General features: G+C 46.8%; 1 protein-coding gene across 4 annotated transcripts in view; it reads left to right on the top strand.

The window, feature by feature from the left end:
• Positions 1-24,916, top strand: part of GLRX3 (glutaredoxin 3) — a 35,602-nt gene extending 10,686 nt beyond the window's left edge. Inside the window, exons 3-11 of one of the 4 annotated variants that reach the window (XR_002338282.2) lie at positions 6,030-6,104; positions 6,840-7,041; positions 12,812-12,984; positions 13,221-13,282; positions 15,283-15,340; positions 17,197-17,249; positions 18,965-20,014; positions 20,106-20,198; positions 24,667-24,916. Coding sequence is in view for 1 of the 4 variants with exons in the window: in NM_001243896.1 (NP_001230825.1) it covers positions 6,030-6,104; positions 6,840-7,041; positions 12,812-12,984; positions 13,221-13,282; positions 15,283-15,340; positions 17,197-17,249; positions 19,975-20,014; positions 20,106-20,198; positions 24,667-24,717 (807 nt within the window). In the remaining 3 variants the exon portion in view is untranslated. 4 annotated transcript variants of the gene reach the window in all.
• The last annotated feature ends 3,075 nt before the right edge of the window (positions 24,917-27,991 follow it).

Below are 27,991 nucleotides of genomic sequence, written 5' to 3' on the forward strand. Positions count from 1 at the left end.
AGGTGTGGCAATTTGTCATTTTCAAAAATTTTACATTTGATCTTATTATTATTTTTTAAGTAAATATTGTATTTAGGTATACTCATGAGGACTTAAATCGAAGCTTGTGTGAGGTATTTCTGTGTCGCTCTGTTTGCTTTTTTGGTTTCTCTCTGAACGTAGTCTGCGCCGTGGTCGGACTGTTAGAGAGTATCTGGTAGTTCCATCTGCTGTTGTTTCCTTCCCGTTCTCTCGGCTTCTCGACCAGGTGATGGGATGCCTGAGGTGGGACCTTTACCATGCCGGGCGTTCTTTCTTCTGTGTTACGGCTTCCTTCGTGCAAGTGGCTCTCCCTCCACCACCACCCCCGCTCCCGTTTAGTGCTTTGATCCTACTAGTTCATGGTGCTCATTTCACCTCATGATGCACTTTGGTACAAAAATTCTCAGTCAGACTTACCAGCTGCCTGGCTGGTGAGATTTTATGCTATTAGATTTCATTGAATGTTAATTTTGTTTGTATGGCAGCTGATGTACTTGAATTATTCCCATTGTAACTTCAGATATGAAATCAAGGGTACAGAAGGAATTACATACTTAAATTTGTATTTTTTGATCCTTTACAAAGTAGGAATCTTTATAGTCTGACTTATTCTTAAATGTGCATCCATCTTAAAGACGAAGCTCACACTGTTTAATTTCTAAAGGGCTGTGCTGTTAGTAGAGATAATTTCTGTGTCTTACACATTTAATTCCAAATGTCTGTACAGTTAGTATGCGTAAGCAGATAGTGGAGGGCAACCTCCAGAAAGGTACCAATTAGTAGTATAACTAGTTATCAACTACCTGAATTTGGTTTTTTGTGTCAGAGAATATTAATCAGTTTGGCATCTTAGAGAGCATAGGATTCCATTTTTAGGAACACTAAAAACATCTCTCAGGGAGTTCCTGCTGTGGCTTAGCTAGTTAAGAATCCAACATAGTGTCTATGAGGATGCAGGTTCGATTCTTGGCTTTGCTCAGTGGGTTAAGGATCTGGTGTTGATGCAAGCTGCAGTGTAGGTCACAGATGAAGCTTGGATCTGGTGTGGTTGTGGCTGGCAGCTGTAGCTTTGATTTGAACCCCGGCCTGGGAACTTCCACATGCCGCAGATGCAGGCCCCTCCCTCTAAAAAAAAAGTCTCAGGTAATTATAGTAGAATTGTTAAATCTTAAAAATATCTTAGTTTTGCGCTGTACTGTCTTGATAATAATAATAATAAAAAAAAATACCACAATTAGAGAGTTCCTGTCGAGGCTCAGTGGTTAGTGAACCCGACTAGCATCCATGAGGACTCGGGTTGGATCCCTGGCCTTGCTCAGTGGGTTAAGGATCCAGCATTGCTGTGAGCTATGGTGTAGGTTGCAGATGCAGCTCAGATCCCGCATTGCTGTGGCTCTGGAGTAGGCTGGCGGCTACAGTTCCAATTGGACCCCTAGCCTGGGAACCTCCATATGCCACAGGTGTGTGGCCTTAAAAGACAAAAAGACCAAAAAAAAAAAAAAAAAAAATCCGCAATTACTAAATCAACCATAATTTAATTAAAAAATTTTAAAAATGTAATAAAAATGTAATACACTTAGAGAGCTTTTAAAAAATACCACAATTAACATAGTTTATTAAATAGTTTATTAGCTGTTACTGGGCTAAATTTGTCAAACTTTTAAAAAAAGTTATCAGAAATGTTAATTTAAATACTACTTTGAAATTTATATTTGACTGTTTGACAAAGAATTTGATTTAAAAATTTTTTCCTGTTGTATTACGTTACCGAATAGAAAGAAGCCTCTATGGGGTATAACAGAATGTTCTGTAATGTCAGGTGTTTCATAGTTGATTTACACTGGGATTTTGGGTTTAATCATTCTTGCCTTTACCTTGGAGCCTCAGTGCCATTCCGCTTTTTGGCTTAGGCATAGTGACCACTGTTTGTTTGATACTCTGTTAAAATTTATTTATTGAGCTCTTAATTATGTGCCACACATTATGCTAGTCGCTGGGAATATGGAACAGTAGGGTATAGACGATAATTAGGTAACGTATTACTGAGGTAATTTCAGATGGTATTAAGTTTTGCAGAGGAAATGTATAGTTAGGCTCTGAAAAATGGGGGTTGGGGAGGTGGGTACCTTGGGTTGGACTGAAAATGTGTCTGGTAAGTGAGTTAGAAAATGAAAAGGTGACGGTCAGTGCAAGAACTGGGGAGAGCTTTTAGGCAGAGGATGAGCAGGTGCAGATTTCAGAGGAGCAGCAGCAGGCCGGGGGGTCTGGAGGGTAGTGAGAGAAAGGCTCTGGCATGACCTTGCAGAGGTCGTCAAGGGCCAGGTGCCTGTGGGCAGCGGCCAGGTTTTGGTTTTAATCCAAGTGCAGTGGAAGTGACAGTCCGATTGCCAAGTCGATTACTCTGCCTGCTGTGTGGAGAATGGTTTGAAGGGAGTGGAAGTACAGCCTAGAAGCAGGTATTCCAGTTGGCAGGCAGTTTCACTAGGCCAGGTGAGAGGTGCCTCAGACACCAGTGAGGGTAATGTTGAAATGTCATGGTCTGGGTGGGCTTATATTTTGGAGGAGGGCCCCAGGAGCCCTGCTGATGGATTGGATGGGGAGGGTGAAGGAAATAGATTGTTCAGGGCTGTCTCCTCTTTGATTTGAGCAGGGGTGGGTTAGATGACATAGAGATGCTCGGGTGAGGAACAGGTGTCGTGGGGGATGTGCAGTAGGGCTCTGAGAGCAGATGTTAAGTGTGTGGCTTGGAGGTGAGAGGAGAGGCCTGGCCTGGGTGGAACTTGGGTGTCGGTACCATGCTGGGGTGAACCCAGTCCTGGAACGTGCAGCCATGTAGTTGGTTCGTGTAGGTCAGCACGAAGGAAGAAGCCTGACCCTCAGGCTGAGAATTAGGGGCAAGGGAACATGGAAAGCCAGGGGCAGGGTATCGGAGAAGGCGGGTATGAGCACGCTTACCGAAGGACGTGAAAGGTCAGGAAAATGAGGAAAACGGGGTAGCCGCTGGATTTGGTGAGATAGCAGCAGGGCCGAGCAGAGTAGAGCGGGGCTCCCCTGGAGCTGGACGGCCTCGCTCCCCTCAGCAGGGTCCTGATCTTGACCAAGGTCCGGCCTCTTCAAGTCCCAGTCTCTTCCTTAGGACTGGGTAATGACAGCATCTGTCGTTGAGAGGATTAAATGAATTCAGTATATAAGCGCACCTGGAAGGATGTCTGGCCCCGATGCATCATAGCTGCTAGCCGTTATTATCATGGCGGTCTCTGGTGACCCCTGGGAAATTGAAGGAGTTGCTAGAGAATTCCCTTCTACTGTATTCATCTTGCTGCAGTAACATCTTCCGGCCCTTCTCACCCGATCGCCACAGACCCAGAGCAGCACCCCTGCGTGGGAAGGGTCCAAGTTTGAGATTCATGGGTAGGAAGCACGTGGTCCCCCAGAGGCGTTCTGACTGGGATTCCATGCTGAAAAAGGTTCCTCTTTGTTTGGTCCTGAAGTCATACAAGTCCTGTCATTGAAATTCAATTTTCCTTGTTTGGTTGCTGTAGTAGAAAAAGTTAACCATGGCGTTAGTGAGAAAAGCACGGGCTTTGTAGTTGTTTCTCAGCTCGGCTGCCTGTTAACTGTGTCTGGACAAGTGACCCCTTTCCCTAGCCCCTTGTGAAGCTGAGATTGCCCTTGGATGTAAAGCATGACATGCCCCGTGCTCTCCAGGTGTGACCAGTCTAGGCACTCTTATGTAAAGGCCTGTCACGACACAGGCCTGTCACGTAGAGCGTGTGTGATGCAGTGTGGGCCTCCAGGGAGGATAGTTCTTACTGGCCGTCTTTGGTCTCCTATGAATGCAGATCATCTTTTACTATTTACACATTTATCTTCTTCTTTCATTGTCAAAACTGTCATGTTTTAATCCAACGGAAATACTTCCAAGAAGTTTTAATGCTGCGAAGGTTTTTGGACTTCAGGTGCCCTTGATGTTCTGGGGAAAGGCTTCGCTGTCATGGTGCTCCTGGCCCCGGCTTGGGAGGGTTGACGTGCCACCATTTGTCTCATTGAGGTCCCGTCTTCTGGGAGCTCATTTGAGGGGAGGTGCACGGGTAGTGATCCTCTTGGCTTCAGCAGAAGAGGTGTCAGTGAAGGACCCTGCTGGAAACTTGCAGAACAGGAGAAGAAATCAGTGTTTAAAAGCGAGTAAGAATTTGTTTTCATGAGCCAGGATGCTGCTTGTTTTGTTCAGGTTTAAGATGCTGTTATCTTATCTCTACTTGGTCTCGCCTGTGTTTTTGGTTTGTACCACCTCTCCGTTAGAACCCAGGGGTGCTGCAGGTGGCGATTTTCACTGCGCTTGGCCAGTGCTGGGTGTGCGGTGGGCCCTCGCTGGATGTTAGCTGAAGGACAGACAGACAGGCACTGGCTTTGTCGTCCCCTTGCTGCTCTTCTTTGGTCTCAGTGCGGAATCTAGGAAAGACTACGGTACAGACGTTTCTCAGACTTTAGAAAGAGTCTGCTAAATAACTGTCTCCAAATGTTTTACCTTGCCTTTGTTCTTTTTTTCAGTTTTATCGGACAGTTGGCATTGATTTTAAAATATATATAAAATTTCAAATAAGGGAGTTCCCTTTGTATCTCCAGTGGTTAACGAACCTGACTAGTATCCATGAGGATGCTGGTTCAATCCCTGGCCTTGGTCAGTGGGTTAAGGATCCAGCGTTGCCATGAGCTGTGGTGTAGGCTGCAGACTCGGCTCTGATTCCAAGTTGCTATGGCTGTGGGGTAGGCCTGCAGCTGCAGCTGCGATTCAACCCCTTGCCTGAGAATTTCTATATGTCACATGTGTGGCCCTAAAAAGCAAAAAAAAAAAAAAAAAAAAAAAAAATCACATAAATACACTAAGAAATGAAAACTTAAAATACTGTTTTAAAAGGGTGTTCTAAAGAAAAAAGAATGAAGGTGGTAAGAGAGTACCTGAGACTATATGAGCTGGAAGATAGAAACCGAGACAAATGACTGCCTCCTGCTTGGTCATATCCTCATTCATGTGATAGAAGCAGTGCACTGGTTCAAGTGATGGACTGAAATAGTGCCTCAAGCCCAGTGGAAATCTTTCAGTCTTGGAAAAATGCACTGTTTATATTGTAAAAACTCTTAACAATATAATTTATCAATAGATTTTATTTCCTACAGGTATAATGTGAATACAGATTTTTATTGGTTTTTAAAAGTTTATATTACATTGACAGTCCTGTGAGGGAAGGATACAATATATCTTGGTTTACTCAAAGTACACTGTATATAAAGTCCTACAGAAAAGGCTTGCAGTAATTGTGTTCTAATTATTGAGAAGGTGTGTTACCAAACATGTTTAAATCCATGTTATCAGATGCCACATCGTATCTTGTTGGAGGGCTTCTAGGAAATTCTCAAAGAGAGCGTGGTCCTCTTATTTAAACCGCATTGAAGTGTATGAACAGACCCAGCAGCAGTAACCCAGCAGCCTTGCAGGAGTTAAAAGTAAAATTTATCAGACATCAATAGTTTATTGAAGAAATACTCCTTTTTGCTTCATAATTTGCAGAAGGCTGCACCTGTCAGTCATGATGTACTGCCTCTTGAAATTAGTCAATAGAGCAAACAGCAAGAATTGCTGTGGGCAGAAAATAAGCACTGTAATCATGACATAACTGGGGTCAGTGATTTATGGATTTCAATATAGTAGTAGCTGCATAGGATTGAAAATTTACTAGGTCACTAGTGCACCAAAAATTTTATTCACAGCCTCCAGGCATCTTTTGAAATGTGCAACAAAATAAAAACCTCTGAACCTGTTTTGACACCACAGACTCAGTGGATGACATGCCAGCCCAGTGAGTCTCATTTAAATGTAAATGTGTCATAACCTTTTGTCATAAACAACATCAACTACTTGAAGGGGTAGTGGCGGGAAACTGATGTACATATGGAAGTAGTGAAAAAGGACCTTTTTATAATCATGCTTAAAATCTTTTATTTTAAAGTTGGAGGCTGAAGCTGTTCCTGAAGTGTCTGAAAAATACGGAATTAGTTCTGTACCCACCTTTCTGTTTTTCAAGGTAAGGATGAAGACGGCAGAGGAGAGTGGGTCTGCAGGGGCCGTGGGGCCGGTTTCCTTCTTTACCCTCTCCCTGGTCCCTGAGTACCAGGCATTTGGTTGCTCCCGGTTTTGCCCTTTCTTCTTGTACTCTCACTGTTGGCTTGCCCTGGGGGTCCTGGAAAAGGGACACGGACTTGGGGGGGTGTCCAGCAGCCAGAACTGGAGAGAAGTCCAGATATGTGGCTGTAAACCCGCAATGGTCCCCGAGTTGGCTCTGAAGTTGGTTGTTGAGGGCATGTGCCTGGACGTAATGAAACATCTGGCTGGTTCTGTTTTGATTAATGACTCTTTTAGGAAGCGGGTGCAAATCTGTGCTTCAGGGCACCCCTGAGTGTTACCATAGTTCCCCAAATACCTCATTTATACTTAATAATAGATTGATCCCAGTGAGGGTGGGGGGGTCCTTTCTGTTTTAGGTTAGACTCTGATCTGGTTTGAGTTTGAGATACAGTGATGCTTTCCTAGTATGTTCCTGAAAGAGAGAAAAAAGACGGTTATTTATTTCTGAAATTGATGTCTGTAGCAGGTGACTTGTAATCAGATATTATATTAAAAAAAATTCTTCCAGCGGTAGTGTTGCCCTCTTTAAAAATTGTCCATAACTGTGGATTTGTGCTTGTTGTAATTTTGGAGCCTAAACAATAGAGATAATGAAGAAATATGCACACGTTTTAAGATGACTTTTTACCTGCAGAATTCTCAGAGCATTGACCGGTTAGATGGTGCACATGCCCCAGAGTTGACCAAAAAGGTTCAGCGACATGCGTCCAGCAGCTCTTTCCCATCTGGCGGTAGCGAGCACCTGAAAGAAGACCTCAGCCTTCGCCTGAAGAAGCTGACCCACGCTGCCCCCTGCATGCTGTTCATGAAGGGAACACCCCAGGAGCCGCGCTGCGGTAAGAGGCTGCTTTTAGGATTCCATAGCAAGTGAGTGCTGCACCAGGGCGGGTGCTCTTTGCAAGCTGTGCTGTTTTCAGACACCCTTAGAAGACTGGAAAGGTTGTAATTCCCGGTGGGGTCTGCAGGTAGGTGGTGAGAACTCAGCTGCACTATTAGAGAATGTTGGAACCGGAGGCATCCTGGAAGTCATCTGACTCAAGATCCTTGCTGTGTACTTAAGTCCTGTCGGAGGCATGTCACACCCGGCCTACTGCGCGGGTTGCCCAGCAGCAGAGTTGGGATCAGGGTCCAGCCATCATCCTGCTGTCTCCATTCTAGGGCTTTCGGCCTGTTCACTTAATTTTGTTCTCAACACTTCTCTTCTCTTTCTTGACAGCCTCATTTTATTCACATAGTCTGGATTCAGCAGTTTACAGAATTGTGGACTCCTGCCGTAGTGCAGTGGGTAAAGGACCCGACTACAGTGGCTTGGGTCGCCTCGAAGGTGCGAGCTCAGTCCCTGGCCTGGTGTAGTGGGTTAAGCATCTGGCATTGCTGCAGTTGCGGAGTAGATCACAGTTGTGGCCCATATTTGATCCCTGGCCTGGGAACTTCCACATGCCAAGGATTTAGCCAAGGAAAAAAAAAAAAGTAATTGACAGAACTGTGGTAGCGCTCCTGTGTCTACCCGGCGTCCTTTCGCCTTCCCTGTGGTCTCAACGTCTGATGACTGTGTCATTCACCCGTTACTGTCGTTTCCAGTTTACATCTGCTCATAATTTAACGATTCCTCATTCTGTGGCTTATCGTCACTCTTACTGTCTTACCACATGTATGCTTGTAATTTTGTCCTTAAGTAAGTTTCCAAGTTATTTGACCCCTCTGGTATTGGGTTTATGTTGTTTTCTTTTTACTGTGCCTCATACAACATTATTATGCTGCATAATTGAGCATTTAATGCTTTTTGATGATGCTGTTGAGAATCCAAGATTATTTGTTTCAACTGCACAGGAGGGAATTTATTAAGATAGGCGGCAGTAAAATTGAGTGTGTCATTGATATGATTACTGCATGGCCAGTGTGACTTTGTAAAAATAGCCAAGCTTCCAATAAAATTTAATTGTAAATTCTTCCCTGTATAGTTAGCAAATTGCATATTAAATCATGAAAAAGTTCGGTTTTAAAAGTGAAGTTTTATGATGAATTCCACTTAGAGAAATGGTAACTTTATCCCTCAGTTCTGCTTGAAAATCTTCGCATCAAGGAAATATATCAGTATTTACATGTCAGATGCTTGCTCTTTATTCATTGGAAGGCTAACCTAGTCTGGTTAACCAAAGATAGCACAAATAGTCTCTGTTTCGCTAGTTTGTTTTTAATGGGTGTAGCAACTAGTTCACTTTCTCCCATCAGGCATGAAGCTCATTTCTGGTACTTCAGGTGGTGACTTAATAACAAGAACTTTTGCTTTTTAGGGCCACACCTGGGGCCATGTGGAAGTTCCCAGGCCAGGGGTCAAATTGGAGCTATAGCTGCCAGCCTACGCCACAGCCGCAGCAATGCCAGATCCGAGCTGCAGCTGTGACCTACACCACAGCTCATGGCAACGCCGGATCCTTAACCCATTGAGCGAGGCCCGGGATGGAACCCACATCTTCATGGGTGCTCGTTGGATTCATTACTGCTGAGCCACAATGGGAGCTCCCCAGCCTATGGGTTTTATTCAGCCCTTCGCTCACGTCTGCAGTGCCGTAGGACTGGCTCTGGGGTGTGGCTGAGCCCGGGTGGCAGGTCACACGTTGTGAACCCACAGAGCCACCAACAGAGCTTCATCTTCTCTTCGTCTTTTCCGAGGGACAGCTTGAGGCGATTGGCACGTGGCGAAGACTGGAGCTTGGGGAAGGCCTCCTGAGGCGCTGGAGGGGAGGTGACACATTGCAAAGCCTCGTGAGACTAGATGGCACGACAGGTGACACCTGCCTTTGTAACTTGAGGTGCAAGTCGGTTACCTTCCTGTGCCTTTAGTTCTTCCTTGATGGTTTTGGGGGTTGGAGCCAGTCTTGGAGATCCTTTTCAGTTCAGAGGTTCTGTGATTATTCAAATAAAGTAGAGTTATACTTAGAAATAATTTTTCTGCTTGCCTTTTACTTCATTAGACTGAATTTATGATGTATTTCTTGCCAGTTTTATGTTAACTATTTGAGTGACTTTTAGTAGACTGTACAGATAACAAGGTAGAATAAAAAAAGTTTGAAACATTTCAGAACAATATGGAAAACGCTGTATTATGGACATTTAGGTAAGAATTAGGGAATTAAAGATTTTTAGGCATGTATGAGAAACAGTTTCATTCTTTACAAATACTTTTTTCTCTATAATGTGTATAACTCCTTTTTTTTTTTTGTATTTTTAGGGCAGAACCTGTAGCATATGGAAGTTCCCAGGCTGAGGGTCTAATTGGAGCTACAGCTGCTGGCGTACACCATAGCCACAGAAATGCGGGATCTGAGCTGCCTCTGCCATTTATACCACAGCTCACGACGGCAACACCAGATCCTTAACCCACTGAGCAAGGCCAGGGATCGAACCTGTATCCTCATGGATGCTAGTCAGATTTGTTTCCGCTGAACCATGACAGGAACACCTGTAACTACATTTTAATGGGCTTTTTTGTTTCCCAGCATTTTGGTTTCTGTTACAACATGTTTTTCTACTACATATAGTAAATAGATGGTTTTATTAGAGTGTTGGTGTTCTTTAAAAAGCTGCTTAAGGATTGAATGGAAGAGTTTTTCATTGTGACTGGGCCCTGCTGCTTCCTTCGTTGACTCTGCTCTGATTCCGTTTGCCCTTTTCTGTGCGAACTGCAGCACAGGCGTCTTTTGTCTTTAAACTCTTCTCTTGTAGGAGCAGAGCTCGACTTTCATCCTCTTCCTTTCTGAGCCTGTTCAGTGGAGAGTTGTTTTTGCTTTTCTGATGGTGCAGTAGCGATGAGGCACAGGCCAGCCTCCTTTATAGAGAATGGCCACCAGCTCCTGTGAACCCTGGTGGCTGGCAGTCTGAAAGCACTACTGTTAGTCATGCGCGTTAGTCCCTTTGGGCTCTCTTTGTGGAGTGGAGCTACGCTTGATTTCGGATTAGCGGGCCCTGCCTTGCTTTCTGTTAATCAGAAAAACATGAATGAATAACTTTTTTTTTTTTTTTTTGCTTTTTAGGGCTGCAACTGCTTCACATGGAGGTTCCCAGACTAGGGGTCTAATTGGAGCTACAGCTGCCAGCCTACACCACAGCCACAGCCACACCAAATCCGAGCTGCGTCTGCGACCTACACCACAGCTCACGGCAATGCCAGATCTTTAACCCGCTGAGCAAGGTCAGGAATCGAACCCGCAACCTCGTGGTTCCTAGTGGGATTCGTTTCCTCTGCGCCACGACAGGAACTCCAAGTGAATAACATTTAAATTTCATATCAAGGAGGCCTTGAAAGCTATTTCAGGGTCTGCCCCGGAGTCTCCTTGGACTTGGCCTGGCCCTGCACAGTGCACATCTGTCTTCTTACCCTTTACTGCAGGCTCTTCCGACAGAGTCTCACAGGGTGTTTTGAGTCTTACATGTTGACAGGGTCTCTGCCGTCAAAGAATCAGATTCTCCTCACTCCGTGCTCCTCAGGAGGATAGGAGAGAGACGCCTCTCGTGTTACAGGACAATTTTCAGGAAGCGCTGAGATGTACATCTTTTTAAACAGAGTGTTAAATCCTTGAGCATGCAGGTTAATTAAGTTATTTGGGAATTCTTGTATCTAGTTCCGTTCACAAAGCTTTTAACAAGGCAGAAGGTACTTGACCACGCTGCAGAAATTTCTCCTACAGAGAGTCCTCTAACTGGGTTTTACTTTTTGAATCAGACACAAAAACATTGCAGGTTCTGAAGTGTTCTTTCAGGCTTCCTTGCTGTTAGATAGTGAGGACACGTGGCAGTTAGGCTCCTTAGTCATGGCTCCTGTCGTGAGTCAAAATGACTGTGGATAGAAATGGCGGTTCTGTGACAGTTCAGCATGGTTTTTCTACTTTTAAATATTTTTATTGCATGCGTGCGTTTTTCTTAAAAAAGTGTGTAACTGTTTTGCTGTTAGAATAAAGCCTTCCCACCATTCTATCCTTAAGCATAACATTTCCAGTCTGCTACTTTAACCCTTAAAAATGAAACACTACCAGTCAATCTTTCTAGTCTGCATGTAATTGCCTAAAGCTAAAATAAAGCATTTCTCAGCCAGTTGCAGTAGAAATGAGTTAATATATTGGCAATAGAATAACCATCAGCAATCAGCCGTTAGCTGTTTACTAATGAACTCCCAGAAGAATGAAAAAATTTCAGAATCAGTGTTTTACTTCAGGCTGTACATGAACTTAACACTTCAGTTGTAGGAAAAGCAACTTACACGCTACACAAATAAATACTGGTGCCTCATCTCAGTGAACAGCAGATCTGAAAACGTCTGGCGCTCAGTAATAGATCCATGTTTTAATGGTAAAAGTGCTTTTGCATGACACCAGGCTGCCTATTTGTACAGTTCATCTTTTACTGAATTTTGTGATTTGATTTTATTTAAAAATAGCTGCAGATGCCGTCTTAAATCTTAGAGGAATTTTGAATCTGAAGAATAGGTTATTTTCCAGTGGATTATGGCTGGGTTTGAAAAGAAGAATGACGGAGTGTGAAGCAGCAGAGTACAAAGTGTTGAAAAATAATCGGGTAGAATTAGCTTCTAAAAAGAAAGACAAGACTAATAGGTTATGCAAGGCTGGCATGCGCAGTCTTGTTCCTCAGTGCTAATGTCATATAGGAAGAAAGTGATGCCGAAGCCGTGCAGAGCAAAACGTGTCGCAGAAGGGTAGTAAAATCGTGGAAGCGAAGATTGCCACCACCGTGCAGTTAGGAAAAGTCACGTTGTGTACTTCGGGGAATGTAAGTAGTTTTAAAAAAGATGCTGTCAAGTTATGACACCAGATGAGAAAGAATACTGCCAGTCAGTTGACAGTTCATACATAACAACAGAGAAGGTAGCTTTGAAATTTAGTCTGTTAACCTATTTTAGACTAAAAGAGAACACACTTCTTCTTGATTTGTAATTTATTTGACTTACAGGGATGATAAAGATTGACAGCTACTGAAATGGATACATAGCAGGTAGTTAAGGGCAGTAGAAATCAAACGGAATTAGGTTTCTGAGGATGGTCACGTGGTAGTTACCCGTAGCCAGTGTAGAGTGTTGTCCTCCACCTTGCGTGGATCCTCATAGATCCACAGAAGAGCAGAGCTGGGAGGGGCTGTCCTGGGCCTCCAGGCCAGTCCTCGGATGGATGGAAGAGTGTGGGGGCCAGGGGTGGGGGAGGCAGCTGGCCCGGGCTTAAGTGTGCTTCTCCTTGGTGACGGAACCCGGGCTGGGAGTCAGGTCTCTTCCTTTGGTCAGTCCTGTTTCTCCTACGACAAAAAATGTACCTAATATTGAAGAGGAATTTTGATAAATAAACATGCACTTAAGAAGAAAAACACCTACAGGTGTGTTAAAAAGTTAAGCCTTACCTGAACATGGGATGTGGTTCAAGGTCAAAGAAGGGGTTCTTGTAATTTGTTTCCTTTTTATATCCTATTCAGCATGCTAATTAAATCTTTGGTAACAGAGGCAGACACCTGTTGTGTTCAGTAGATAATATGCGCTCTAAAGTAATTTAAAACTGTGTGTGAGAGAGAGAAACTCAGTCCTTTGTTGTCTTTTTCTGTATGCAGGTTTCAGCAAGCAGATGGTGGAAATTCTTAACAAACATAATATCCAGTTTAGCAGTTTTGATATCTTCTCAGATGAAGAAGTTCGCCAAGGCCTCAAAACCTATTCCAATTGGCCCACCTACCCCCAGCTCTATGTTTCTGGAGAGCTCATAGGAGGACTTGATATAATCAAGGTTAGAATCGAAAAATCTACACCTTATAAAGAATTTTCGTGTTTAAGCATACATTCATAAGTGGTATAATACATCTAAAGTATAAATTTTTAAATTTACATTTATGAATATGAATCTGAAATAAATACAGAGTAGTTCTGATGAGGTGATGCACTAATATTCTGTATTATGGTATCACTAAGGAGATTTATGGTTTAATAAATGTTTTCTTAAACTTACATATACGTTTATTTTAGGAGCTAGAAGCATCTAAAGAACTAGATACAATTTGCCCCAAAGCTCCCAAATTAGAGGAAAGGTGAGTGTTTGAAGAGTTTCTGCCTGCTGTTTATTATTTTAAAAATATTTAAAATTTTTCAGTTTTTGCCTTGCTCTTTCTATATAAAAATCAAGATTTGCTTTTGTACCCCGAGGTCATAATTGTGTTGTCTGCAAAAGAGTCATGCAAACTTGGTAGGTCTAATTTGTCCTGAGAAAATTTAGTGATTATGTGGAGAATATTCTTTATTTTTATAGAAATGTCATTGTCATCATGGAACGACCAAATTTTAGTTCCCTGTGTGTTTCGGACCTGGCATCCAGTTGTTTTGGTGTGCAGGTTCCTGCTCGTGGTGTGAAGCTAGCCTGCTCGCTCACTGGTGTTTGCTCATGGGGAGGCCTGATGCCTGTCACTGTCACTGTCCTGGTAGAGCAGTGTGAACAGTGCTGAGTGGGGAAAGCACTTGCTGTGCCTGGAGATCCCGTGTCAGCACTGGGGCTTCTCACTGCCTTTCTAAGAGCCCTGATACCTTAGAGGTCAAGGAGAACGTGGAGCCATAAGATCACTTAGGGATTTTATCTTACAGAAATTTTGGACTTTGGCCTATAGGAAGTTAGGATTTTATTGTAAAAGAATATTAATTAATGTAGAGGATTAAAAAGTGATTTATTTCGGAATCCGGTAGCATATCAGCCATTCCTAGTTGGGGCTTGAGTTTGTAAGGTAAGACTTGGGTGCGTCTTGCAGTTTTCTTGTCATTTAACATTTTGAGAACTTCCCAGTGTTTCATACGCTACACCTCGTTGATCTGTTTTGATTAATAAAGTGATCTTCATAAATAGTTTGTGTATATGTCGAGCTGACCTGGAAGCACCCTGTTTTCGCAGTGATTACACCCTTGACTGGCTTCTCGATAGGAAGTGACTTCCTGGTCCCTGCCGTAGGATGCTTTGCTGTCCTCAGTTGGATTTTGCTGGGTAGCCTGGTGGCCCACGCAGGCCGTGCGGCCTCAGAAGACTGCTCTGCCTTTTCCAGCTTCCTTTCCAGAGAGTCTTGTATCTGCTTTCAGTGTGTTTTCTCTTGCTGTTGTTAAGTCCCCGTCTTCCTCAGACCTTCTCTCTCTTCTCCTGATGTGCTGTGTCCGTGTCTCCTGAGGTTTCAGCCACCAGACGATAATGGGCTAGAATTATAGAGAAAGTAAAATGCAGTACATTTTGAGTAATAATTTAAAGGGCCCTGGAGCGTGCAGGGCTTGGTGACATCTCTGTGGGTGGGACAGAGGGACCACTCTGGTTCCCTGGATCCGGGTAGCTAGGCATCCAGGTGGGCGTTGGGGAGCTTTCTGAGCACCAGCTGATGGTGCCCTATGAAAGTGCAGTGACCTCGCTTTGTGCATGGTCTGTGCGTCTCTGCGAGAGCTTCGTTCCTGGAGGAGGTTTTGAGCACGCGGAAGGAGGCGAACACGGTGCCGTAGAGGCCTTCCAGCGGCCCGCGTCCTGACACGGACTGTTCCGAGGTTCCTTACGGGACTCTAGGCTCTATACAGGCAGCATTCCTGACAGCAGGTTAGACCCTGAGGTTTCAAACAGCAGATGTAAAGTCAAGATGAGAGCATTTGATTTTAGCAGCTGGTGTCGGTTGGGGTTCGAGTCCTGGCGAGGCCTTGTGGGCACCCAGAGGGTGGAGCCGTGCAGCCTCAGGCCGGGAAGGGACGTTCTGGGTGGGCTCCGTCTGTAGGTCCCTCATGAAACAAGTCCTTATTGAGCCGGTTATTATTATTTTTTTAGTTGTGAGTTGATGGGCTTAAATGGCAACTCGAAGGCACATCCATTGCCTTAAACAGCCGTGTCGTGTTTTACAGTGGCTCAGGGAGACGGTGGAATGAAGGAACATGTCAGTGCATTTGCTTGTTTAATTCCCCTCAAAGCTGTGAACTCTCCTCCTGCCATCCTTCCGATCTGCCTGTTACTCACCAAGCGGAGCGAAAGTGGGGTTTAATAATTGAGCTGAGCCATTTTATATCAATTTTCTCTCTTTAGGCTCAAAGTACTGACAAATAAAGCTTCTGTGATGCTCTTTATGAAGGGAAACAAACAGGTAAAGAACTCAAAAATGGTTTTATTTGTAATTTCTTTTGATGTTAACGTCTGCAACAAGGGGACACTTATATCTTTTTTCCAGGCTTTAGCTAATGAAGCTGTAGTGCTATCAGGAAGTTATCCAGGCCTTAATTGGTGCTTATGGAGATCAAACAAAGTAATCTACATTTTGCTTGACTTTATCATCAACATCTCAGTGGGGTGTATTTCTTTCTGCTGCCAGACTTTGTCAGCTGACGTGGTCAGCACGGTTGATAGGGGCCTGGCTCTGTTGGCTGCCGTGGCTCCTGGAGCGTGGCGTTTGGCTCTGCGCGTCCCGAGCTCCAGGAGCTTCGCAGCTCTGGACCTTCCTTTAGGAGTGTCCACATGGGAAAGAAATCGGGGTGCATCTTGGCTGCTCAGAACTTATTGGGTGAACAGTTTGGCAGTTTTTGTTTGTAATGCGATAGGTCTTCTAGCTTTGATTGATGCAAGTTATGTTGCTTGTGCATCGTTTTGAATATCAGGTTTGATAAATCACCACTACCCATAGTTTGAGCAAAACTATTTATCCTTTGTAATTGCATTCGAATGGTGAATCTCCAGAGAGCGGGCTCTGCTACCTCGATGCTATTCTCAACCAGTCGTTGAGGTGGGTGGGGCTGGACAGAGCCGGCCTTTTCCAGAGAGGAGAAGGCGAGGCCCATATGCAGGGATAAACTGCGGTGACCTCAGTCGGCCTCACTTGCTGAGCGGGCTGTGTCAGGCGGGCCACTGGCCCCCAGGAGCGTCACTCCCTCTTGGGGAGTGACGGCGCGATTCCCGGCCATGCGTGACCTGTGTGAACGTTACTAGAGCCAAGTACAGCCAACTGAGCCAGGAGTTAATGGAACCGTTACAGTGAGAGGGATGCCTAGGAAGGTGGTAGTATAAATGTCAGCATGCTGGGATTCCCCGGATTAGGACCTGGAGTCTGACTGGTTTGCTGCATTTATTAAAACAAAGTAGAAGGAGTTAATTCCGTCTTTTTTTTTTTTCATTTTGATGATTATTTAAAGCAGATTTTTGTTCTCAAATTTTTTTTTTTTTTTCCTGAGAGTGCAGGAAGCATTCTTCGATTTTAGGAACAGAATTATTGGTGCTCCTGAGATGTTTATGTGGCGCCAAATCTTTTCTACAGGATTGTTGGGATTTGGCATGAAAAGAAAAAAAAACCCCACATAAACAAAGCCAAGATTTTCCATAACCTCAAAAAAGTTTGGTACTCTGTAATGTAATGATAAATTTGGAGTTCCCGTTGTGGCGCAGAGGAAACGAATCCAACTAGGAACCATGAGGTTGTGGGTTTGATCCCTGGCCTCGCTCGGTGGGTTAAGGATCCAGTGTTGCCGAGACCTGTGGTGTATGTTGCAGACTCGGCTCGGATCTGGTATTGTGGCTCTGGCGTAGGCCAGCGGCTAGAGGTCCAATTAGACCCCCTAGCCTGGGAACCTCCATGTGCTGCAGGAGCGGTCCTTAAAAAGACAAAAAAAAAAAAAAGAAAGAAAAATTTAAGAAGTGCAAGTAGAAGTAGGAAAACAAGACCCTGCAGGTCACAGAAAGATGGCATTGTGGTCATGAGGGACGTAGAGAAGGGGCTCACAAGCCAGGTCAGCCGAGGGCTGTGCATCCGGCCCGTGTTGGATGGCCCATCTTGAAGATGTGGGTCTCGTCGGCCGGTGGCTCTGGGTGTGGCGAGGCCCGAGAGGCTGGCTGGTGTGGTGGTGGCTGCCTTCTGCAGGTGCAGTTCCCTGACAGAGCATTAGATACCACCACGACCTGGGGCTGGGCGGAAAAGGCGGTACATCCTGAAATGTGTCTTTTTTGTAAATTTAGGAAGCCAAGTGTGGTTTCAGCAGACAAATCCTGGAAATTCTAAATAGTACTGGGTAAGTAAACCTTGTTTCCAAATGGTATGTTTAAGAAATTCTAACTTTTCAGTTCTGCCACTGATGCTTTTCAGTTGTTATATCTGTTTACATATTTGTATTTATTTTTGCTATAATGTTTTGTGAATGCTTTCACTTAGACCACAGTAGAATTTTCTGGCCAGTGTCACCTTACTGGTAACGTAAAGGAAGTACTTTGGCAACAGTTGAAATAACTGTCTCCTTTCTCAGTAACTGAGTTCTTACCATACATGAAGATATTTTAGGGAAAGTATATTATAGGTTTTTAATTTTCTTTAAAAAATATTCTAGCAAAAAGACAAAAAAAAAAAAATCTAGTTTCCAAATAGTTCATGAAACCGGCAGGATGCATGTAAAGGCCATTGTCTGGATCTGAGAGGCAGGGTAGATTCAATTGCAGCACTCATGCTTTTGATGTGGCTACCAAGTAAGGGAATTGCAGTTGATTTTTGTGGTTAAAAACAAAACCACTTCTTTAGAGATATTTAGCACATGTTCTACGGGGTTGTCAAATGATTCAGGTCATTTGATTTTTTCTTCTTTATTACTTCTCTCAACTGCTTCTCCATTGTAAGGTTCTAATTGTGGCTTTAGGTCGACTGGCAGCCCTGCGCAGGGACAGGGAAAGTGGTGGTGGAAATGCTGGGGCATTCTCGGGCCGGGTGGAGCAGCACAGGTTCAAATACAGCTTCAGGAACAAGAGGAGAAGCACAGTTCTCTCCAAATGATGGCGGCACCATCACTGCACAGAGAGCCTAGCGGCTCTGGCCCTCTGGCCCCAGCCCCGTCTTCATTGTGACCCAGAATGTAGGAGAGCCCGGCTTGATTTGGGTCATTTTTTACACCCCTTTCTCTGTCTTCCCTCTGCCACAGCACCCAGTGAGGCCCCCTTAGGCCACCTCTCCCTAGCACTAGCGTGTCCCCTTGGGTCCCGAGGCCTGGATGGGACAAGTCTGGGCCTGTCATAGCTGACGTACTTGACGGAAAGTCTCCATAACTTTGCTTTCTGTCCCTCGTCTGTCTGATCCCCATTGGGTTGGAGGTACCAGTTACCCCAGAGCAGAGGGGCTTCTCTGGAAGAGAATATACCCTTCCAGCTCCAGACCTGCCAAATGCCTCCCAGGGTCCTTGAACTCCACTGCTGGGTCTTGCTGGGAGCCATTGGAACGTGGAGGAGGCGCCTGGTGCTCTGTTCCTTTCCTGCATTCTCGCCCTTGTCTCTTCCTTCCCACGCCGAAACCTGTGTGCCCTGAGGGCCTGGGTACCCAGGGTGGATTGAGGTTGAAAGGCACCTTTGTCGTGAGCTTGTAGGAGGCGCGCTGGCCTCTGGGACTCTGCACACCCAGGCCCAGGACTCCTTAGCTCACGGAGGGATCGTCCCAGAAGCTCCTATTTTTACCAGACACTGTGGGCCTGGATATTTGCTCCTCAATCAACTCCAAGGGAGACTTACCTTGTGGGGGCCTTGCCTTTTTTTTTTTTTTTTTTTTTTTTTTTTTAATCTTTTTTATTCTTTCAAACATTCCTGTTTTGGTACTTGCTGATTTATCCTGTCAAGTTATTTATTTTTGACTGTTTTTGACTGTTTTCTTGGGAACTTGTTTACTAAGTAAACAGGCTTTCCTCATGAAGGTGGTTTTGATTTTACGGAAAACGAAATTTGGCTTCTTACATGTGGCATTTTCTTTGGTCAGGTTTCGGAACTGTGCCTGTGCTCACAGCCTCCCGGCGGGGATCCAGTCATACAGTCATACTCGTTTTCAGAAGATGTGGTTGAATTTTTATTCTTTTATACAACTGGTGTATATGCACCACAAATGCTTTCCCTGGTTTTGCTTTTTTAGGGCCACACCTGCAGTATGTGGAAGTTCCCAGGCTAGGGGTCAAATTGGAGCTACAGCTGCTGGCCTACACCATAGCCACACAGGATCCCAGCCAACATCTGTCTCCAACACCATAGCTCATGGCAATGCCGGATCCCCGACCCACTGAGCGAAGCTGGGGATCGAACCTGCATCCTCATAGATACTGGTTGGGTTTGCTTCTGCTGTGCCACACATGGAACTCCCCCACCGGCTTTATGTATGTTAGACATGGCATGTGTGATCTGCAAGAAGTTTATTTCGGTGCAGCGAGCACATCTCCATAGGGCAGAGATGGTTAGCAGTGGAGCCGCTCTGGCTGGTCAACCCCCAGCCCAGCCAGTGCTCCCTAAACAGCTGGCAGTAGGTTAGGGAGCAGCAGGCCCAAGAGGGCTGGACATGGAGCCTGTGTAAGAGGTGAGTGAGAATCCAGCCCTGGGTTGGCAAACTGCATTTGGCTGCTTCCTTATGTAAATAAAGTTTTATTGAGACACAGGCCCATTCATTACTGCCTTGTCTGGTTGCTTCTCTGCTTCACAGCCGAGTCTGTGTGGCCTGCAGAGCCCAAATGTTTACTCCTCAGCCATTAGAAGACATTTGCTGACCCCTCTCTAACCTGATGTTGTCCAGAGAAAACTCCAGATAAATGTGTATCTTGAGATGACTTACTCTGTGGTACCTGACGGATTAAGAAGTAAAATCACCTCCAGTTTTGCACAGGACATTTTGTTAGCAACAAAATAGTATTACTTTTCTGCACTAATTTTGAAACATCAAATAGGTTTTGTGATTTTTGTGTAAAACTCTTTCTTTTCTCGTTAAGATGCTTTTCCTTTTTGCAGTGTCGACTACGAGACGTTCGACATACTGGAGGATGAGGAAGTAAGAGCCGTGTTTTATGTTTCGTCCTGCGTCTTAGCTTTAGTCACGAGGGCCCGAGAGGCAGGTCTCAGGGTTCCTGTTGTTTCCGTAGGTCCGGCAGGGGTTGAAAACCTACTCCAACTGGCCGACGTACCCTCAGCTGTATGTGAAAGGGGAGCTGGTCGGAGGCCTGGATATTGTTAAGGTAAGGGTGGAGTTCCCCTGCCATTCCGGAGAGCTGAAAACTCGGGCGTGTTTGAAACGGTCCCTTCCGTGGGCTCGTTCTTGTCTAGCCTCGTGTCTAATCACTTCTGGACCTGCGCCACCATCTCTGCGGCTGACGTACCCTGGCCCGCCCTCACCTCCCCCGAGCCGGCCCGGTCAGCTGCCTTACTGCTCGGCCTCTCCTGCAGGCTGGCCCTTTCAGAACCTCGTCCAGCGCGGGGTCGCTGCCGGCCCTGGTCCCAAGGGTAACTCGGCACTCAGAGCAGCTCGGGGTGTGGCCAGGCTCAGAGCTGTGCCAAGTCCTAACACGCCTCAGCCTTCCTTCACCCTCTGCCTCGGGTTCCCTTGCACTTTCCATTCTTTTCTGGTCCTTTCAGGGCCGCACCTGCGGCATATGGAGGTTCCCAGGTTAGGGGTCAAATCGGAGGTCTAGCCGCCAGCCTACACCACAGCCACTGCCACAGCCACACGGGATCTGAGCCACGTCTGCAACCTACACCACGGCTCACGGCAACACCGGATCCATAACCCACTGAGCAAGGCCGGGGATCGAACCTGTGTCCTCATGGATACCAGTCAGATTGTTTCCACTGAGCCACGATGGGAACTCCACACATTCCGTTTTAAACTATGCTTTCTCTACCCTTCAAGGCCCCTCTCAGCTGTTAATCATTTATGGATTATTCCAGCCAGAAATGTTTGTTTTGCTCTTGCTCCTGAAGTTCTCCTCCTTTTAAGTTTATTTATCGTGATTGTGCTATTTTCTGGTGTCATTTTATTTTGCCTAACATGTCCTCATTTGATGGAGAAAGGGACACCAGGCAGAGACCCGCTGCAGACCTCGCCCTGCTGGCCGTGCCCCTGCGACCTGAGGCCATGGACCTCAGTTTCCTAAGAGAAACATGCAAGGTTGCAGGAGGTCATCTCCGAGTCCCCACTTTGGTTCTCAGGTGCTAGAAAACCGGGGCCTCTGTCAGACTGTAAGCACCGTTTCTGTGGTGCTTCAGTTCCTTCTCTGGTTTTCTTTAAATACATCATAACTGAATTTTAAATGGACCTGACTTTTCTTACAGAATTTGAAGTCCAGAACTTAGGGCACCCCCACCTGCTAGCAGCTGTGTGCCCCGGTGCTCTCTGGCTAGCCCAGAGCCGCAGGGCCGGCTGCCGCTGTCATAGCCTCCAGCCCTGCCCCCGGCCCCAGGCCCACCCTGGGTGTCATGGTGTGGAAGGAGGTGGCGGGGGCTGGGCGCAGGAGAGGGCTGGGCAGGAAGGCCGGGCTCTGCTCTGGAAGCGCCAGCCTCCACGGCGGTGGGCGTGGGGGAGCTTCCGGGCCCCAGGCCCTTGGCCTGGCCCATTGGAAAACTTTCTCTGAGGTGGGATCTCCGACTTTTTAAGTGGAAAGCAAGTAGTGAGCAGTGCTGCTGCCTTTAGCTGTCTTCGAGGATAAAGCGTTTGGCTCATGCCGTCCTACCGCCTGGGCCAGCGCTGAGCGACGTCAGCCGGCGGGCCTCAGGCTTCCTAAGCACAGGGCTGCGCCTTGGACCGCTGACCCCGTGGTTTCCATTTCATCCGTGCAAGTCTTGTCTCCTGCCAGGTTTCAGATTTGACGTCACACTTCTTGAGCAAACCAGTGAGGCATTTTCCCTAATAAACTCTTGTTCCTGGAGGAAAAAAAAGTTTGACCAAGTAGCTTTTGAATAACTCTGAAGCAGCAAAAATAGATCTGCATTTGTGATGTTTTATATATATATATGTATATATATATATATACATACATATATATATGTATGTATGTGTGTGTGTGTGTGTGTGTGTATTTAGTCATTTTGTCCTTTAGGGCGGCATCCGAGGCATATGGAGGTTCTCAGGCTAAGGGTCCAGTCGGAACTGTAGCCGCCGGCCTGCGCCAGAGCCATAGCAACATGGGATCTGAGCCATGTCTGCAACCTACACCACAGCTCACAGCAACACTGGATCCTTAACCCACTGAGCAAGGCTGGGGATCAAACCCGTGTCCTTATGGATGCTAGTCGAGCTCGCCAACTGCTGAGCCATGAGGGGAACTCCTTATATATATTTTTAATTTTTGTAAGACACCAACAGTCTTCAAACCCTAAATACTCTGGTGCCTGTTCTCATCTGAAGGTTTTGTAGCCTGTACCTGAGTGACTGGTAACTCTTGGAAAGATACAGTCAGTAAATCTCATTTAATTCTAAGGTTGAGCTGCACGGGCAGCTTCTTTTTGGGTACAAACAGGGTGTTATATGGCTGTTTGTGTTCACCTGCTGAGGACGTGGCCACTTGGAAATCTGCGCTCTTGTTGCCCTTGGCCTTGGAGAAGGGGCCTGGGAGCAGCGGCTGTGCGGCCAGCTCTGGTCTGTTGCAGAGTGTGCGGCTCTTCATCCTCAGGTCCCTTAAAACCGCCGCTGTGTGCAGGCGCCTTAATCCTGGTGCTCGCAGCAGGAGCAGGGGGTGCCCTTTTGGTTGAATGGGTGATTAAATAAATGAGTGACTCAGTGACTCAGCCTGTCTGATGTTCTGAGAGAAATACCTACTAAGTAATATGTACACAGTTCAGGTCACCCTGGAGAGTGAACAGGTCACCACCTCGGAATGCGTGGACTCGGACCCTTGAAGAGAGTCAGGATATTTAGAGCGGGTGCCATTTAACCCGTCTCCGAAGGACCTGTGTGGCGCCGGGCGGGCAGGCTGCTCTGGTGCTTTACATAGGCCACCGTGTGTCCCCCCAGCAGGTGAGGAGACACAGAAGGTGCGGGAGCTGTCTGCCTGCTCACAGCCAGCAGGCCGCCGGGTCCAGATTCCACCTGAGGGGCTGCCTGGTCCACCCACCACGCTGCAGGCCCGCTGCCGCCCAGCCGTGTGCTCAGGGGAGTCCTGCTTGGCCTTTCAGTGCAGCCGGATGTCTGCTCATTAAATGCATAGGGGATCCCCAGACCGTACTCCCTGTGTGGGTGACGGGGGTGGGCCTGTTTGGGATTAGTCCAGAGAGCAGTACCAGTGGATTTCAGTGGTTTTATTGATTGGAATCACTCGAAATGTTCTATCAAATTAAATGTTTATCTTAAACTGCCAAGTCTTACTGATCTTACGTCATCAGGTTTCAACTTGTTCCAAAATTTAGAACGTTTCATTTCAATATGTTCCAAATTTTAGATCTGAAAAATGGGCACAAAAACTTGCTGCATTACTTTATCTTTTTGATAGTTTCTGGTCCTTGCATTTACATGATGACACTGTGGCTTTTCCAGGCTGGGTTGAAATAGTGAAGCCCGTTTACGTGGTATCTGAGGGGTCTGTAATATCACAGTACTCCTTTTTTCAGTCACTCAAAAGTTCTTTTTCCCTCTTTATTGCGCTTTTAAGATAGGCTTCATTGTTTCACTCCAATTGTTTTGTTTGCTAATGCTAAAAAAAAACTGTTGGTTTTATTTTTGCTTTTTAGGGCAGCACCTGGGGCATATGGAAGTTCCCAGGCTAGGGGTCGAATCAGAGCTGCAGCTGCTGGCCTACACCACAGCACAGCAGCATGGGATCCGAGCCGCGTCTGTGACCTACACCACAGCCCATGGCAACACCAGATCCTTAACCCACTGAGCAGGGCCAGGGATCGAACCCACATCCTCGTGGATATAGACACATTTGTTTCCGCTGAGCCACGATGGGAACTCCCAAAACTGTTGGTTTTAGAACACCTTTTAACTTTTTTTTTTGTCTTTTTAAGGCTACGTCTGTGACACGAAGGTTCCCAGGCCAGGGGTCTGATTGGAGCTGCAGCTGCTGACCTATGCCATAGCCATAGCCATAGCCACAGCCACGCCGGATCCTTAACCCAATGAGTGAGGCCAGGGATCGAACCTGTGTCCTCATGGATACTCGTCAGATTCATTTCCCACTCCTCCACAATGGGAACTCCACCTTTTTTTTTTTTTTTCTTTTTTGTCTTTTTGCCTTTTCTAGGGCCACTCCCACGGCGCATGGAGGTTCCCAGACTAGGAGTCGAATTGGAGCTGCAGCCGCAGGCCTACACCACAGCCACAGCAACGCGGGATCCGAGCCATGTCTGCGACCTACACCACAGCTCATGGCAATGCCGGATCCCTAACCCACTGAGCGAGGCCAGGGATTGAACCTGCAACCTCATGGTTCTTAGTTGTATTTGTTAACCACTGAGCCATGACGGGAACTCCCTTTTTTTTTTTTTTTTTTGCACAACAGGAACTCCCCGTTTTAACTTTACTTTGGTAATGTGATAGTGTGCTCAGCTTTTGTGGCTTGATTCTTAGGTTGAGTGGGTTCGTGGAGTGGAGTTTTGATCCAATGAGGTGCTTCTTTTGGTTCTCTGGTACAGATGCCGTCTGTCAGTGTTGAGATGTTTGCATTGTTGATATATTCATACGCATGATATTGTTTCCTTTTTTATTTTTAGGAACTAAAAGAAAACGGTGAGCTGCTGCCTATCCTGAAAGGAGAAAACTAATCAGTGGGGGACTTGGTGCCCAGCTACTGCAGGAGGCCGTCACTCCGCTGAGTGACCAGTCCCTGAGGTGGCCGAGGAGTAGGAGATGCTTATCCCCGGTTACGCTGGTGTATTTCTCGAGGCTGCGCTAAGTGAGCGGATGCGACGTGTTTTCCACCCAAATGAGAACACAATAAACATCTTCAAGTTCAATTGAAAATAATTGTGTAGTGTCTCCTGTGATGTTAGGCGTACAGCTACTGTCATCAACCCCTGTTTCATTTCTTTTTCATCCTGCGTGCGCATCTTGGAGCAGGTACGAAATAGACCGGCTTTGGAGAGTGGAGAACCTTGGCAGCGTCTGATCCTCAGCAGCATTTCAGCAACGCATAGGCCAAGCCAATGGCTCCCCTCACTGGCCGAAGGTCTCTTTACAGCTGGAAATGCAGCTGCAGAGCGCTTTCTGTTGCGCGTCTGAGCCGGGGGCCGGGGAGATCGCAGCGGCAGCGTGGGCTGGGTGCGCGTTTAGGGCCCAGCTGGGGAAGCCCCCCAGCGTGGGGCCCGCAAGTTTCTGAGGAAGGTGGTTTCTCAGTGGCTGTGTCACAGCAAGGTCTCATGACTTGCAGAAGAGGGGGTGGCCTGGCAGAGAGCAGGGAAGCGAGATCATGCTGTGCTGAGCAGACCACTCGTTTTAACCGTTGTATCGAAGGTATTGATTTGGCCCTTGAGTATGTCGAGACTCCAGAATTCCATGAAAATTTCAACAGTGTTTTTGATCCTGAGTCTAACATGGGGAAAAAGTAGTTGCTCCTTGAGGCCTCTGTTGTGCATGGCTGGATTCACCGCCACGGTTCTTAGACTTTTTCGAACCCGAGGCACATGTATCTTCGTTAACTCTTTCTGCCTGTTGATCTGGGTGGTTAAGTCTTCACGGAACGACCTGGTGGCGTGAGGAAGGGGTACAAGAGCCAGCGATGTGGGGAGAGAAACGTCAGGAAGTGCCAGCTGTCTCTCTGGTTGTGGAGAGGAGACACCTGGGCGCTGGGGGGGGTGACGAGAGCGCCTGCACAGGGTCGTAAAGGCGGGTGTGGCCTTGCCTCCTGCCAAGAGGACATCCTTCGTGGTGGGGTTTCTTGCCTCTGTGGGTCATCAGATGGGGCTCTTTTGGGCATTCGTCTGTGAACTACTTTTTCCATTTAAAATGAAAGTAATATATAAGCAACACTTTTAAAATGCAGATGGAGGTTTCCTGTTGTGGCTCAGCAGAAACTAACCCAACCAGTATCCATGAGGATGCAGATTTGATTCCTGGCTCCGCTCAGTGGGTTAAAGCTCCGGCGTTGCTGTGAGCTATGGTGTAGGTTGCAGACGCGGCTGGGATCCCCTGTTGCTCTGGCTGTGGTGTAGGCTGGCGGCTGCTGCTCTGATTCAGCCTCTAGCCTGGGAACCTCCATATGCTGCAGGTGCGGTCCTAAGAGGAAAAAAAAATGCAGAGGGAAGTGACGTTTTGAGGTTTTATTAAGCCATGGGCTTTGGGAATGCGTGTGACTCATGGAGGGGTCCCTCATTTCCTTGTGTCCTTTGTCCCAGATCGAAATCACGTGCACACTGCTTTCAGGGTTTCTGCTCCAGCCGTGCTGCCTGTCCTCTAGTTTCTTCCTACGTCTCACCTCATCGTAAGCAACAGGATCTTTGCCAGCCTTTTCCCCGCTTGCCTGTTCAGATAGAATGTGTAACTTTTAACAAAGATGCCCATCTTCAGTTTGGGGGCCACCGTTCAGGCCACAGGCGTTGCTCTGGTGATGCAGGACTCTCCGAGCATCTTAGCACAGCCTCCCTTCGCCCGGGTGCCTGTTGCATGACGGACAACTCATGGTGTCGTCCTGAGCTGGGCCTGATGGTTTGCGCTGAGTTGAATGTTGAGTGTCTTCGTGTTGAACACCAGTTTGTCCTCCTGAATGCTGTCAGTTTGGGCTCTCTTGGCTCCAGGTACACCGAGTGACAGGGGGGCGTATTTCTGTTTTACAGGTGTCTGCACCACACATTGGGAAGGCTGAGACCTGCTGCAGACCGAGAGCCGCTCCTCACTGGTTTTCTTGGGTGTATTTTAGGAGCAAGCAGGTGATTCGAGTGCCCAGCGGAGCTGCACATTCCGCATTTCATCCCCAGTCACGCTTTCTGACCATCGGGCCTGCCCTTGTGCCGTTTTGTCAGAATTGTCATCCTGTCTCGGATCCACAAATCCTAGAGATAAGAGTCGTTCCCGGCGGGGAGGCTGACAGGCTGTCACTCGGTTGTTGCCCCGGTCCCAGCTGTGGTGGGAGCAGACTGGGGCAGGTGGCGTGTGAGGTGTTGGTGCCATCGGGACTTTCCTGTTACCTTGGGAGTCAAACGTCCACCATCTAGACTGCCTTCCCAGGAAGCCGCTGCTCGTGGGACTGGCGGGCAGCCCTCCGGACTCCGTATCCAGCCTGCGAGGCGAGGCGAGGGTTCTTGGGGATTCACCTACCTGGGGAAGGAGCTTGCAAGAATGGACTTCTTTTTTAAAAACTCTGATTTTGCTTTGTCACCAGAATGGAAGGAAAAATAAAACCCATGAAAGGAGTTAGGAATTCAGGTGAGGAGCCCCGACAGATGAATAACCTGTTAGCTCAGGGGCACAGCTGCAGGGCTGGGCCGGGATTTCCGCCTGCATCAGATGACCCCCGCGCCTGAGGCCGCCCAGCGCATTTGTGTGGGGTTAAATGGCCTTTGTGCCTGTGATGAGACTCCTGGCTCTGGCTCAGGCTGGAGTCTCTCGCTCCTGGGCACTGGGGAGGGCGTCACCCTGCCCCCGGCCCAGCCACCAGCTCTTCATGGCCTGTTACCTTGTAGGCCAGGGGCTGAGGTGAAGGCCTAGCAGGTAAAAGGTGTTGAGATTTGCTGCAATCATGTAAAGGCCTTTGTGAAGATAAGGGCTGAGGATGGTGGCCAGGGCTGGCCTTGCCCTGTGCTGGCTTGCGCCATTGCGTGGGACAGCTGAGCCTGGCGGAGCAGCTGTGCTGCTCTTGGCCTCTCTCAGGAACTGCAGGCCTGTTCATCTTGACTGATCATCAACTTGCTCAAGAAGGAGGAAAAAAAATGATTTTCCATTTTTAGACTTTAAAAAATACTACTGATGAGTTTGAAATAGACTAATTTTTAAAAATAGTATGCATATTCTTAGAATTAGAAAATCTCGTTAATGCTTTTAAAAAAAGAAAACTGCATTCCAGGTATTCAGAGAAGTTTAATTGACCTCTGAAGCAGCTGTACT

The sequence above is a fragment of the Sus scrofa genome, chromosome 14 (assembly GCF_054392235.1).
Source record: "Sus scrofa isolate SSC_HxYL_T2T_F1_AM1 chromosome 14, Sscrofa_HxYL_maternal_Yorkshire_Landrace_v2.0, whole genome shotgun sequence".
Classification (NCBI taxonomy): Eukaryota; Metazoa; Chordata; class Mammalia; order Artiodactyla; family Suidae; genus Sus; species Sus scrofa.